Source organism: Panthera leo, chromosome A3 (genome assembly GCF_018350215.1).
Source record: "Panthera leo isolate Ple1 chromosome A3, P.leo_Ple1_pat1.1, whole genome shotgun sequence".
NCBI lineage: Eukaryota > Metazoa > Chordata > Mammalia > Carnivora > Felidae > Panthera > Panthera leo.
The window spans coordinates 112,880,581-112,893,926 of record NC_056681.1 but is presented as its reverse complement, the minus strand read 5'-3'; the positions used below and the strand labels follow the sequence as shown (position 1 = coordinate 112,893,926).

The following is a 13,346-nucleotide window of genomic DNA, read 5'->3' as shown; positions in this document are numbered from 1 at the left end:
ATTAAGAGAGGTTTGTTGCTGGTTAAATGCTCCAGTTTAGAGTTTGAAGTTAAAACCTGGGCTCTACACCAGCATTGAACGGGCAGGTTTATTTCCCTATTCTCTGGATTTACCACATGTAACCTCACAGATGTGTGGAGTTCCTCAGGATTTGTGACTTGGGTCAGTCCAACCTGATTGGTTTGTGAACTATATTTTGAAGAAATCAGTGGGGGAAGTCTGAAGACCGTTGAAAAGAATCAGGAAAGAAAGTGATGTTTACAGTGTAAGGGGAAAAATATTGAGGAGATGGTGGTGCCCTTAATAGTAATGGGGAGATAGCAGGAAGAGACTGGGGCTCGCACGTATGTTTACATGCACACATACATATACACGCACACACCAGACACACAAAGGCACCGAGCAAAGCTGTTGCTTAATGTTTGGAATGTATGTTTTTGAGAGGTATTATAAAAACAGCTGTGGATAGAGCAGGCCAAGCACAAGGAAGAGATTGACCACATTTGCTCAGGCAGCGTGAACTTTGGGCCTATCCAGGCTGTCAAAGCTGTGGCTGACTCTGTGAGCGCAAAGGAAGGCACTTGGCCATGGCCAGGGTTTGCCCGCCCTGTTCTCCAATGCACTGAAGTGAACACCCTCAGATCTCCTTGATTCTGGCCTAAGGTTGCAACCGTCTCGCTTTTCCTCCTTGCCTGCTCTCTGTCCTCGCCTTAGCAAAGCTCACAGAAGGAGAGCCAGTGGACCTGGCTTCTGCTGCCTCAGACCTCTGTGTCTGTGCCTTAGGCTGCTACAGCAGCATTCTTTGGACCTCCTCCTCTCTAGGGATGGGGAAAGGTGAAATTTCAGGATTTGTCAGAGCAAATCCAAGAAAAGTATAATAACCTTTGCAGTATAATAAGCTTCCTGACTTGCTCAGCTGCAATTTTCTTGGGAATTCGGGAGCTGCGGGATGAGAGCTGTGGTGGGTATCCCCTATAGGTTTAATAGAAAAATGCCCAGATGAAAGAACTCTGAGCCCGGATATTTGCTGTTTGATAGTCTTTTTGCCCCATGGCCTTGATGCCAATACACAGAAATGGAGGGTTGGAGAGAGATGCTCAGATGAAGCCACATTCCTTCTAAAAGCCGGTCATGTTTATGCCCATGATATCTTTTTACTTCCCCAACATCTTAATGAGGGATGTATTATTCTCATTTTACATATTAGGTAATTGAAGCCACGAGAGTTTACATAACTTCTGAAGATCCTACAGCTAGTAAGGGACTCTTGAGATTTAACAGTGGGTTTTGGGCCTCTAAGCACCCAAACCTAGTTCTAGATCAGGGGTGGGCAAGCCATAGCCCATGGGCCAAATGTGTTCCACTGTTTGTTTTGGTAATTAAAGTTTTATTGGAACACAGCCATGCCCATTCATTTACGTACTGTCTAATGTTGCTTTCATGTGGTGATGGCAGAGTTGGGAAGTTGGAGCAGAGCCAGTAGGGCCCACAGGGTTGAAAGTGTTTATTATTTTGCCTTTTACACAAGGAGTTTGCTTATTCTTGGGCTGTATCAACACTGTCTAAGAGAACTTTCTGTGATGATGGGGAATGTTCTGTATCTGTGCCGTCTGGTATAGCAGATGCTAGTCACATGTGGCCAGTGTGACCGAAGAATTAAATTTTAAATTATAATTCATGTACATTTTATTGAAGTAGTGAGGCATTAATGTCTCAGACTGCATAGTTCTAGATCATTGTTTTACACAGCTGATTGAGTAAATGACTGCTAGATCCCCTCCTTTCCCCCTGAAATGGCCTTTCCTTCCTGACTTAGTGGTTTTGGCCATGTGGCATTGTTTTCCAGGCAGTCGGGCTGGGAGCTTCTCTGCCAGTTTTGACTCTGTCCTCTCCTTTGGTCTCCAAGAAAGTTGTTAATCTTTGTAATCTGTCTTTTCTTTTTTTAAGTTTATTTATTTATTTTGAGAGAGAGAGAGTAAGGGAGAGAGAGAGCACGCAGGGAAGGGACAGAGAGAAAGGGAAAAAGAAACTTCTTATGCAGGCTCCGTGCTGTCAGTGCAGAGCCCAATGTAGGGCTCAACCCTGTGATCTGTGAGATCATGACCTGAGCCAAAAACAAGAGTCGGACACTTCAACTGAGCCACCCAGGTGCCCCTGTCTTTTCTTTCCATCTCTTCTGTGGCCGTCCTAGCTCAGGTCTCTCCCTTCCCTCACTTAGTGATCTCGTACCACTGTGTTCTGGGGGTTAGACAAACATGTCTGTGCAAAGTGTTTGCCCCCACATGATAACAGTAACAACAAAAACCAAAAACCAGAGCAGTAATATCAGCATCTTTATTGTGCACTTAATAAGTGCCAGGCACTGTGATGAACACTTGATACAGATTATAATACTATGATAGATAAAATACTTACCAGATGTCCGTGAGGTTTCTGTCACTATTCTCTCTATTTTAGAAATAAAGAAATGGAGGCTCGGAGGGGTTAAGGATCTTGAGAAAAGTCACACAACCTTTAAGTGGTAGAGCCCACGCTGGAAACTGGATCTTACTCCACAAGCCGAGCCTCTAATCAGGCAGAAGAAACCAGTCTGAATTGACAGGAGCAAGTCCTTTATTTAAGGAGAGCTGTTATTTAGTCTCACTTGCCACACCGTAGAATAGATGCTGTAACTCTGCCCTGTCTCTGGAATCATGGTTTCTTTTATTTTGGTTCTCCCAGAATTTAATAGCACATTTTCCCACAAGGGTGCCCGGTGGTTCTTATTTCAGCAAATTCATCTCTCAGACTCCTCATGACACTTTACCTGCCTCTCAGCCCTCATCCTCTGTAGGGTTTTAAGCTTTAACGGGATGAAACTCTAATGTGAAATTTCATCCAAGAGACGAATGAGGATATCAGGGGTGTTGGGGGAGAGGGGAACAACCAATATACATGCCATCTTTCCGAGTCTTTTATATTTTTCAGCTTCCTCTAAGTGGCAGATTAGTTTATATCTGCTTTAGGATACTTACCATTCATCTGTGGAAGCATGTCTTTGAAAGTAGGATCAGAATTTATCGTATAGCCCTGTAATTAAGTTGCTTGGTATGCCACTGGGGAATCCAAGTGAGAGAAACGTACCATCTTTCTGTCATAGTGTGTTGTGTGACTTTCACCATCAGCACTGGCTGTTTGGTGATGGTTGGTGACTAAGGTATGGGGCTGTATGTGTATATTACTTTTGAAGATTTCTAGATCTCTAGCTAACAAAAAAAAGATACATCTTCTTGACTGATTGATGTGGCATTTCCAGTAGGTTTTACATGCCTGAAGGGTTTCCATCTATTTGGAGTACCTGAGTTTTTCCACCTTTATCTTAGCAACCCATCTTGGAAGAATATAACCTGCAAAAACCACTGTTGGAGCGTGTCTGCGTTTTGGAACCTGTCGGCATGTTTGTTACTGCTACTCCGTATCCGTTCCCATACCCGTTTCCACTTATTCTTTAGAAATCTTTGGGCATTGCCGATTTTTTTTAGTGTAGCCTAAAACTTTATGACTCGAGAATATATGATCACGTGTACCATATGTTAAAATAAGTGTATGTAATGAATTCTCCTTTATGATTAGTCTTCCAATCTGTAATGAAAGGGACTCAGCTTCGTAATTCAGAGCACACTGTCTATGGATTAATGCTGTCACGTAGACTAGAATGTGAAAATGCTAGCGATCTAACAAAATAAGTGGAATTGCCATATGAGAGATCGGAAATGATAAAAGAATGACAGGTAATCTAGGTGTTAAAATAGGAGTGGTTTGAAAAGGCATACTCTGTTACAAATCTGAGGCATAAATGAACACTTTTTGGTCCATATAGTTGAAGATCAAAGAAAATTTGAATCATGGGAGCCTCAGTGAAATTGATGTATGGAAGCTGGACCGTTTCTTGGTTTTCTTCCAGCTCTGAAGGAATAATTTTTTTCATTAGTTTCTTATTCTTATATGTAGTTGGGATGAGCCAGAATGTCTAGTTAGAACATGGTCTGCACACCCATGCTCACCGACAATTGCTGCGATGACCATAAGCCAGTGATTTCTCTTACTTCCCTAACAACCCCCACTTGAAATGCTTTGGAAGCTGTCTGATGGGAGGACAAAAGTCTATAGATGATTTTTGGTGTGAAATGTTTAGAAAGAATTAGTTCACTGGACTTCTGTCTTTATACTCCAGATGATAAAATGCCTAAAGTTTGTGGTGTGTGTGTGTGTGTGTGTGTGTGTGTGTGTGTAGTGCAAGAGACCTCAACAACTATCACCTCACTTTGCTTAACAAACAATGTCTTACAATTCATAGTCATGCACACCTAATAATCTGTAAAAAACTAAATTGTTGATGTGGAGTTTTACTTTAATTTGGCGGACAGACATGGTAGTAGGTTCCTTCAGAGTAGAGTCCCTGGGGGACACCTGGGGGGCTTAGTCGGTTAAGCATCTCACTTTTGATTTCAGCTCAGGTCATGATCTCATGGTGGTGAGATCAAGTCCCACATCAGGCTCCATGCTGATAGTGGAGCCTGCTTGGGATTCTCTCTCTCCCTCTGCCTCGCCTCCCCCACTCTCTCTGAAAATAAACTTCTCTAAAAAAGACATCCAGATGGCCAACAGGCACATGAAAAGTTGCTCAGTGTCACTCCTTATCAGGGAAATACGTATCAAAACCACCCTGAGATATCACCTCACGCCGGTCAGAGTGGCTAAAAAGAACAAATTAGGAGACTAGAGATGCTGGAGAGGATGTGGAGAAACTGGAACCCTCTTGCACTGTTGGTGGGAATGCAAACTGGTGCAGCCACTCTGGAAAACAGTGTGGAGGTTCTCAAAAAATTAAAACTACATCAACTCTGGACCCAGCAATAGCACTGCTAGGAATTTACCCAAGGGATACAGGAGTGCTGATGCATAGGGGCACTTGTACCCCAATGTTTATAGCCACACTTTCAACAATAGCCACATTATGGAAGAGCCTAAATGTCCATCAACTGACGAATGGATAAAGAAATTGTGGTTTATATACACAATAGAATACTACTTGGCAATGAGAAAGAATGAAATATGGCCTTTTGTCGCAATGTGGATGGAACTGGAGAGTGTTATGCTAAGTAAAGTAAGTCATAGAGAGAAAGATACCATATGTTTTCACTCATATGTGGATCCTGAGAAACTTAACAGAAGACCACGGGAGAGGGGAAGGGGAAAAAAAAAGTTACAGAGAGGGAAGGAGGCAAACCATAAGAGACTTAAAAAACTGAGACTAGGGGCGCCTGGGTGGCGCAGTCGGTTAAGCGTCCGACTTCAGCCAGGTCACGATCTCACGGTCCGTGAGTTCGAGCCCCGCGTCAGGCTCTGGGCTGATGGCTCAGAGCCTGGAGCCTGTTTCCGATTCTGTGTCTCCCTCTCTCTCTGTCCCTCCCCCGTTCATGCTCTGTCTCTCTCTGTCCCACAAATAAATTAAAAAAAAAAAAAAAAAACGTTGAAAAAGAAAAAAAAAAACTGAGACTAAACTGAGGGTTGATGGAGGGTGGGAGGGAGGGGAAAGTGGGTGATGGGCATTGAGGAGGGCACCTGTTGGGATGAGCACTGGGTGTTGTATGGAAACCAATTTGACAATAAAATTTCCTATTAAAAAGAAAAATAAATAAACATTAAAAAAAAGTAAAGTCCTTGGAGACTTTAGGGGAGACACTTTGAGGGTAACAAGGATGACACCTAATCTGGTATTAACTACCCCAGAGGTGCGGGTGAGGTGGATACAAGGACGTGAGTGTGGAGAACTAAGTGGAAGGGAGTCCATGTCACCATTAGCCAGCATCATGGATTTGAGGAAACTCTCTGCCGTGTCCTGAACGGCCCTTGTTCCCAGGATCTAGAACTAACATTAATGCAATTAGTATTATAAGTAAGCCCTACCATATGTAAACTAGGCTCCTGTGAGATGGCCTGACATTGTTTCTCTGAAAACATGTGTTGTAACTTTGAAATAATTTGGAGAGGAATTTTTTTAGTAGAATCTCTTAGGAACTGATTATACTAGAACTATGACCTATAGGTGTATACACACACACACACACACACACACACACACGATAACATTAGTGATGTTCAGTCATTCTAGGGATTTATTATCCTTTTGGGGATGATAACCATACTTAAATTGTCTTTTATTTTGCTCTGTGATCTTTTATCAGTCTTGCACAGACTCCAGAAAGTAAGTAGGAGAAGGGGGAGGAAAAGACTCAAAGTTCTCCCTCTTAGCACTTTTTTAGTAACCTGGACAAAACTGGCCTGACTAGACTAAATTACTGTGTTAAGTTCTGAAGCTTCAGGAAGGTCTCCTCTGCTCCCTTCAGTCACCTGTTCCCATATTCCAATTCTCCAGTATTGCTATTTTTAAGTATCTTTACTTTGTTCATATTCTACCACTAAGCAATGTACAAATGCCCTTGAGAGAATGGAGATACCTACTTTTATTTTCAAAAGAGTGGCTGACAAGTGCCTTGTGTCTACTCTGTACTAAAGGTTTATTAGCATATGATATTTCTAATCTGCACACTGAGCCTATCGTCTATAAGTGAGGGTTATTGAAGCTCACCAGTGGATTAGGGTTCTTTCCAGAGAAACAGAACCAATAGGGCTGTGTGTGTGTGTGTGTGTGTGTGTGTGTGTATGCATGTGTGTGTATAAAGAGAGCGATTTCAGAGGAATTGATTCACATGATTTTGGAGACCAGCAAGTCCAAAATCTTCAGGGTAGGCTGGTAGACTGGAGACCAAGGGAAGAGTTAGTGTTATAGCTTGATTCTGAAGATAGTCGCTGGCAAAATCCCTTCGTCTGGAGAGTTCAGTCTTTTTCCTCTTAAGACCTTCACCTGTTAGGATGAGGCCAACCACATTCTGGAGATAATCTGTTTTACTCAAAGTCTACCAACATAATTGTTAGTCTCATGTATAACATACCTTCCCAGCAACTTTCAGACCTGTGTTTTGACTGAATACCTGCCTGCTGTGGCCAACTGAGCCAAAAGATCCAATTAACCATCACAACCCCAGTGACTTCTATAGGTTGTATTCCTGGCAAGAAATGCCATGAGAATCCAGGTCTGTCTGGCTCTAAAAACCTTTGCTCTTTTCACTGTGCTGTAGTACCTTAATTTGATCAGGTTGTTTCTTACAGCATCTTAACAGAGATGTCAGTCCTTTTGGAATGATTGAAAATTGAGATCTGAGCAGGAGAGGAAGGTGATCTGGAAGCTCCAGGTGCTAGAGGAGTTAGTTAAAGGAAAGGTACATGGGAAAAACCTCATCTGGACAGGGATACAGTAGAGAAGAACTTTGGTTGGGATGGGGGAGGGATCAAAGGGAGGACAATCAAGCTTGGTCTGTTCAGCCCATTGACTTGGCCTGGAGCTGACTCTGAAGAACATACTCCATCCACATTTACATTAGAAAATGAACTTCTCGAAGGCAATATTGTATCTTATCCTCATCTTTGCCTTCTGTGCTCACTTGAGTGTCTAGCTGTTGGATTTGGATTAATGCAGTTTGATCAATAAACTGAGAGTAGAAGATTCAGGAATAGGATTCAGGTATTGGATGATTATGGGCCGGTGTGCTTTTGCAGTGTTTTCTAAGGGACTGCACCCATCGTTGCCTTCTCTGGTGTGCTGTCTTGTGTAGTATGGCAGGTCAGAAGCTGCTCCCTGCCTCTTATATGCTGTTGACTGGCTTACAGTGACACCTGATGAGGCCTCACAAGCTCTCCCTGCCCTCAAAGTGAGAAGGGCAACAGCTGTCTTTTTCAGCATCAACTATGTTCAGTTCCTGATTTTCACAATGCCTGGCTGTTTGCCAGATTCTGCCCTAGAACTACCTCTGTTATGGCTAAATACAGGAAAACAAGTGATTTTGATAATAGTTACTTAGATTTAGTTGGGCAGCTGATTTTGGCCAAAGTGGTTTCTTTCTACTTCATGCACACATACCTGATCTAATGCTTGCTAAATTGGAAAAAGGGACCAGATAAGAAGAGGGACACTCGGGGCCCTGATTCTAAAACTTGTTTGGTAAGCTGACTCTAAATCAGGAAAGGTGATGCCCTAAATCTACACAAATTTATTCTGAAATATGGTTTCTAATCCAGAACTTAAGGTTCAATTTACTGTGTCAAGAAAAGTCAATCTAGTCTTTGTCGTTTCTTGGGTGACATCAGGCCTTATCTCTCTGCTTCAGCGGATACCCCTGTGATCTCTGAAGAGAAAGGGCCCTGTTACCGACTTGTCAGTTCCGGAAGGCAGTGTATGCACCCTCTGTCTGTTCACCTCACCAAGCAGCTCTGCTGTTGTAGTGTGGGCAAAGCCTGGGGCCCACACTGTGAGAAATGTCCCCTTCCAGGCACAGGTAAGTCATGTCCATCTGTACGCTCATATTCCTTCCCAGCCACGCAAGGACACAGGAGGACTTTGGCAACTTGGTTTATTTTTGGTTTCTGACTTTTAATTTACTTTTTAATAATACAATGGGTTTCTATCAGTTTGTACAAACCATGACCATAGAAGGTTGAATCAGTGGGAAAAAATGACATGCAAAGTGATTTTCCTGTTTCTTTGTAACATTAGACTTCCTTTTGAATGTTAAGAAAAGCCATTACTTTCTATCCTCATCTTCTCGGACCCAAAGTCTGCTGTTCAAAAGTACAAAGAGACCAGAGGCCCTGCTGGGCCATGCACTGTCGTAATGCCTGACCGCATGTCACGTGCATGGAAACGAGACCTTGTACGGGTTGACTCACTTGCTCATTTATTGAACATGTGCTTGTCAGTTTCTCCAGTTGGAAATGGAGGGAATTATAACCATGATTGAATTTGTGCTCTGAGAATTAATAACTCAAGGGCAGATCCTGCCAGTGCACCTAGGAATTTCTGAGTCAGAATATTAATAGAAATTGATTAATTCTTTATACTTTAGTTTGGTGCATATTTGCCCAATATCCTGAAAGAGTAAGTATATTTCTCTCAGTGTCTTGCTTATGCCAAGGAATCCTCACCTTCTCAAGCAAGATCAAGTAGGATTAAATGGAAGAGAAAGAAACACACCCTGCAAATCCGGGCATGGTATTATCAAGGGAGGAGTGGCACCTAGTTCATTGGCACATGGTGACCATAAAAAAAGTCTAGTCAAGTGCTTATTTGGCAAGATGCTTCCCACCTAGGGAAGTGGAGAAACTCTCACAGGACTATGTCTCAAAGCTGTTGCTTACACAGCAGCAGACAGGGTTTAAATATAAATTTAAATCTCATGGTCCACCTTTGTTGGTGATTAGGATCGGAAAGAATTGGTAAGGCAGAGGATAGTATAATGTTGATCGTATTTTGATAGCCTGTATAATTTTAGACACCCACAAAATAGCCTAGTATTCTCCCTTTGGGATCTGAACTACTGATTATTATAAAATAATAATCCATGAAATAAACTATCTTTGTAATTTATAGACCCATTTCTCTTCAAGTTCGGTTTTAATAGCTTTGTGACTCTTACATGAAGTGTAAATCAAGATGGTGAATAGAACACAGGAAGACTCTTTGATAACATCCAGCAACTAAATTTGAAAATAGCATTAAAGACAAACTTTTTGTACTTAACCAATTTTTGGTTAATTTGGTGATTTTCACAACATTTAGTTCATTAATACTGAAAATATTTGATCAGAAAACATGTCTTCTTCTGGAAACATCTGTTCTTTCAAGTAAGAATTGTATTTCATAGTTAAATTTAAGAATGAAGTTCTGCCATTTAATGTGTGATCCTTAGAAAAACAATGTTTTAGCAGACTTCAAGGAGTATTTTAGAGTTTCCTTTTTATTGAGAACTAATTTTAGGTCCAGAACATTCAATAGGAGATCTCTTGTTTAGTAGAAGTGAGAAATGACTGACTTTACTTTCAATTTGAAAAGTAGAAATATAAAAGTTGACCATAAGCTCCTTAGTGTCTGGGTTTGGTAACTTGCCTCCAACACCAACACCAAAGGGATTAGGTGGATTTTCCTCCTCAGGCCACACACTGCCTCGCCACCCCCGTCTTTCTCTTTTACTTATTCCTGGAGGTGATGCAGTGGAGGTTAGCAAATCCTATGTGCCCAGTCTACCTTTTTTTTTTTTTTTTTTCTGAGTAGACAAGACCACTTTCCTGGCAAGGATAGCAGTCCCAGAGCACAGAACATCGCCTTGTCCTCTGGATAATTAAGCCAGCTGGTCAAAGTCAGGCTGTTGCCCACTCGTCTCTTTTTTTGAAAATAACTCCATTTTCTGACTTGGCATGTTCTGTTGTTCTTGACTTCTTTCCATCATCTCTTTAGTGTGTTTTAACTTTGCTGGATTCCTTGTCACTATCCTGAGACTCACTGTTCAAAACCACTTCCCCTTTTCAGTCCTTCTTAACCAACCTCACCATATCAGCTGATATGCTCCATTCTGGCTGAGTCTGTGATTTGGAAACAAGTTATGAAAGATTCCAGCGCCTCATTTCCCTGACTAGTGATGTATTTTTCTTTTTTAACCTTCTTGCTAATCATCTAGCTTAGACATTACTGAGTTCCTTGTTAATAACTAATGAAATTACACCAAAGCAGGAGGAAAAGAAGAAAGCCTGGTTTTTGCTGATCTTACACACACACCCCATGATATATATATATATAATATATATTAAAATCTTTGATACATAAAAATCTCCTGATATATCACATATATATGATATATGATACAGAAAATTACATATATAATATGCATATATAATATCTCCTAATTAGTCACTGATCTATATAATATATATGAATATATGCTTCCTATATGCTGTGTATGCCATATATATATATATATATGTGTGTGTGTGTGTGTATATATATATATATATATATATATATATATAACTCTGATAAGGAATTAACAGATGGAGAAATACTGAGTAAAACAAAGGGTTGGGTTTTTTCTGTAAATATGCAAATTTAACAAATTCAAGCATTATGCATCTGTTTTTGAAGTTTTTGAATGTAACTATATTAATGATGGTTTATTTAAAAAATACTCATCATGATATTTTCCTCTGTATAAGTTTGCACTTTTAGATTTTTAAAAGGAATATTTTCCCATCCCAAATCTAGCTGCTTTTAAGGAAATCTGTCCTGGTGGAATGGGTTATACGGTTTCTGGCGTTCATAGACGCAGGCCAATCCATCACCATGTAGGTAAAGGACCTGTATTTGTCAAGCCAAAGAACACTCAACCTGTTGCTAAAAGTACTCATCCTCCACCTCTCCCAGCCAAGGAAGAGCCAGTGGAGGCCCTGACCTTCTCCCGGGAACACGGGCCAGGAGTGGCGGAGCCAGAAGGTAAGAGTGGAAATAGATCATGGACCCAACCGTCTGTCTTGTGTGTGTTTGGTTTCCCTGTTAACACTCTTCTCGAACAGGGTTTTTAACCTCAGTACTATTGGTACTTAAGGATAATTTTCAGTGAGTAAACTCCTTGGCCTCTAACTTTTAGATACGCTACTAGCACCCTCCCCTCCGGTTGTTAGAGCCAGAAACTGTCCAGCCCAGCCAAACGTCCCTGCAGGCCAAAATGACCTGTGACTGAGGACCACGGCCATAGGGTAATATGTTCATAGCAGGTAACAATTTTCCAGGGTGATCTCAGGACCTGCTGGGGCCACTTTTTCTTGGTGTTTATTCCTGAAGGGTAATTTAGATCTTTGAGGGAATAGTCATAATTCATTTCTTTGTCTAGAAGGCCATTTAATAAATATTTATTTACTTTGCAAAGTGGAATCCACGGATTTAAAGAAGTTAAAGCATTGACTGAGCTTCCAGGAAATAGAGGGCAGCAGGCAATCAGGGATAATGGGAGGCAAGTGAAGGAAGACAGGAAAGTCCATTGAAGGGATCTTGGAAATTGCCTCATGCAGTCCTTCCATTGGCCTTCGGAGAAAACTGAGACCTAGAGAGGGGAGGGACATGGCTTGTCAGATGTCATGTGACGAGTATATAATGGGGCCAACGAGCACAGTTTTCCAAGAAGGCAGGTAAGGCTTTATATTTTAGAAGGAGTCTAGAGACAATTAACTTTGATTGTATCTCTTTATAAAAGCCAGCATGTTCAATACCTTGAGTATCTTTATTATAAAAATTCTCACCCCAGATAGAAGGAATAAAAATTTTAGATTTGTATGACATGTACATTGTCTCTAATGAAGCTTCTGTTGGCTTTTCACAGTTTATTAGGTCAGAATTTAGGAATGGATTTTGTGAGGAGAGAAGGTACCTAGGTTCTAGAGAGAGCTTTCTTCAGGGCTCTGAGTCTTTCTGTGTTCTCGGTCTGTTTCATTTCACTCTTTCACTCTGTTGTACTTCTTTGGCTAGGTAGAGCAGGTAGGACCTCACCGAGATTTGACAGTATTGACCCATTTACTTCTACACAGTAGGGGTCTCCTGGCCACATGTTTGCAACTACTCATCCTTTGCACAGGCAGGAGGAAATGGCCTCTGGTCCCAGATGCTGCCTCATGACTTTCTTGGTGGGTTAGGCAGGATGGACAGTTAGTTGACTTTTCCAACCACAAGAATAAAGCAGCAGCGATAAGCTATCAGGTACCCTGATTGCTTTGGGGAGTTAAGCATCTACCGAAATTGTACACTTATGTTTATGGAGACACTGATCAGTGAGGAAAAACCCCAGTAATCGTTGATCACAGGCTTGAGGAGTAATACTAAGGACTGATTAATGGGACGTAAGTTTTCTAAATACAAAGACACAACTACTACCTCACAACAATGTCATGACTGTTTAATATGGAATTTGTTCAACATATTAATGTTAATCTCTAATTAGATTTAATTGGCCTGTGATTTCTTTCCTCCTAATTTAGTTAGCTTATCTTACTGGAAGTTCTCTTACTTCAATAAAGATTAGGAGGACAGTACCCATTCTTAGATCTCTTATTGAAATAAGTGGCTTTCTTTTTTAACATAAACATCAGAAAGTATTTTAAACATTATTTATTACATTAAGGATAAGTATGTGGCCAATTAATGAAAATGTTTGTTTTGTTTTGTTTTTGTGATATGGGATATTCCATAAAAGTCAGATTAGGCATAAAATAATATGCCAGAAAGTGTTGTTTCCTTTAACTTTTTCAGTTAATGAAGGAGTTGGAAAGAATTTCATTGCATCTACCTGAACTCCTGTAGTTAAGGAATGATATAACATGGATAGTTTTTCTGTTGGTTGTGTGTAAAATTCTCCACAGTGACCATAATT

General features: G+C 41.0%; 1 protein-coding gene across 2 annotated transcripts in view; it reads left to right on the top strand.

Annotated features, from left to right (window-relative positions):
• LTBP1 (latent transforming growth factor beta binding protein 1) overlaps nucleotides 1–13,346 on the top strand; it is a 398,959-nt gene that overhangs the window by 258,049 nt on the left and 127,564 nt on the right. The window contains exons 11-12 of one of the 2 annotated variants that reach the window (XM_042933279.1): nucleotides 8,268–8,435; nucleotides 11,351–11,419. In XM_042933279.1, the coding sequence (XP_042789213.1) occupies nucleotides 8,268–8,435; nucleotides 11,351–11,419 (237 nt within the window). Of the gene's footprint in view, nucleotides 1–8,267; nucleotides 8,436–11,191; nucleotides 11,420–13,346 lie in introns of both variants that reach the window. The other variant, XM_042933277.1, reaches the window with a different exon arrangement.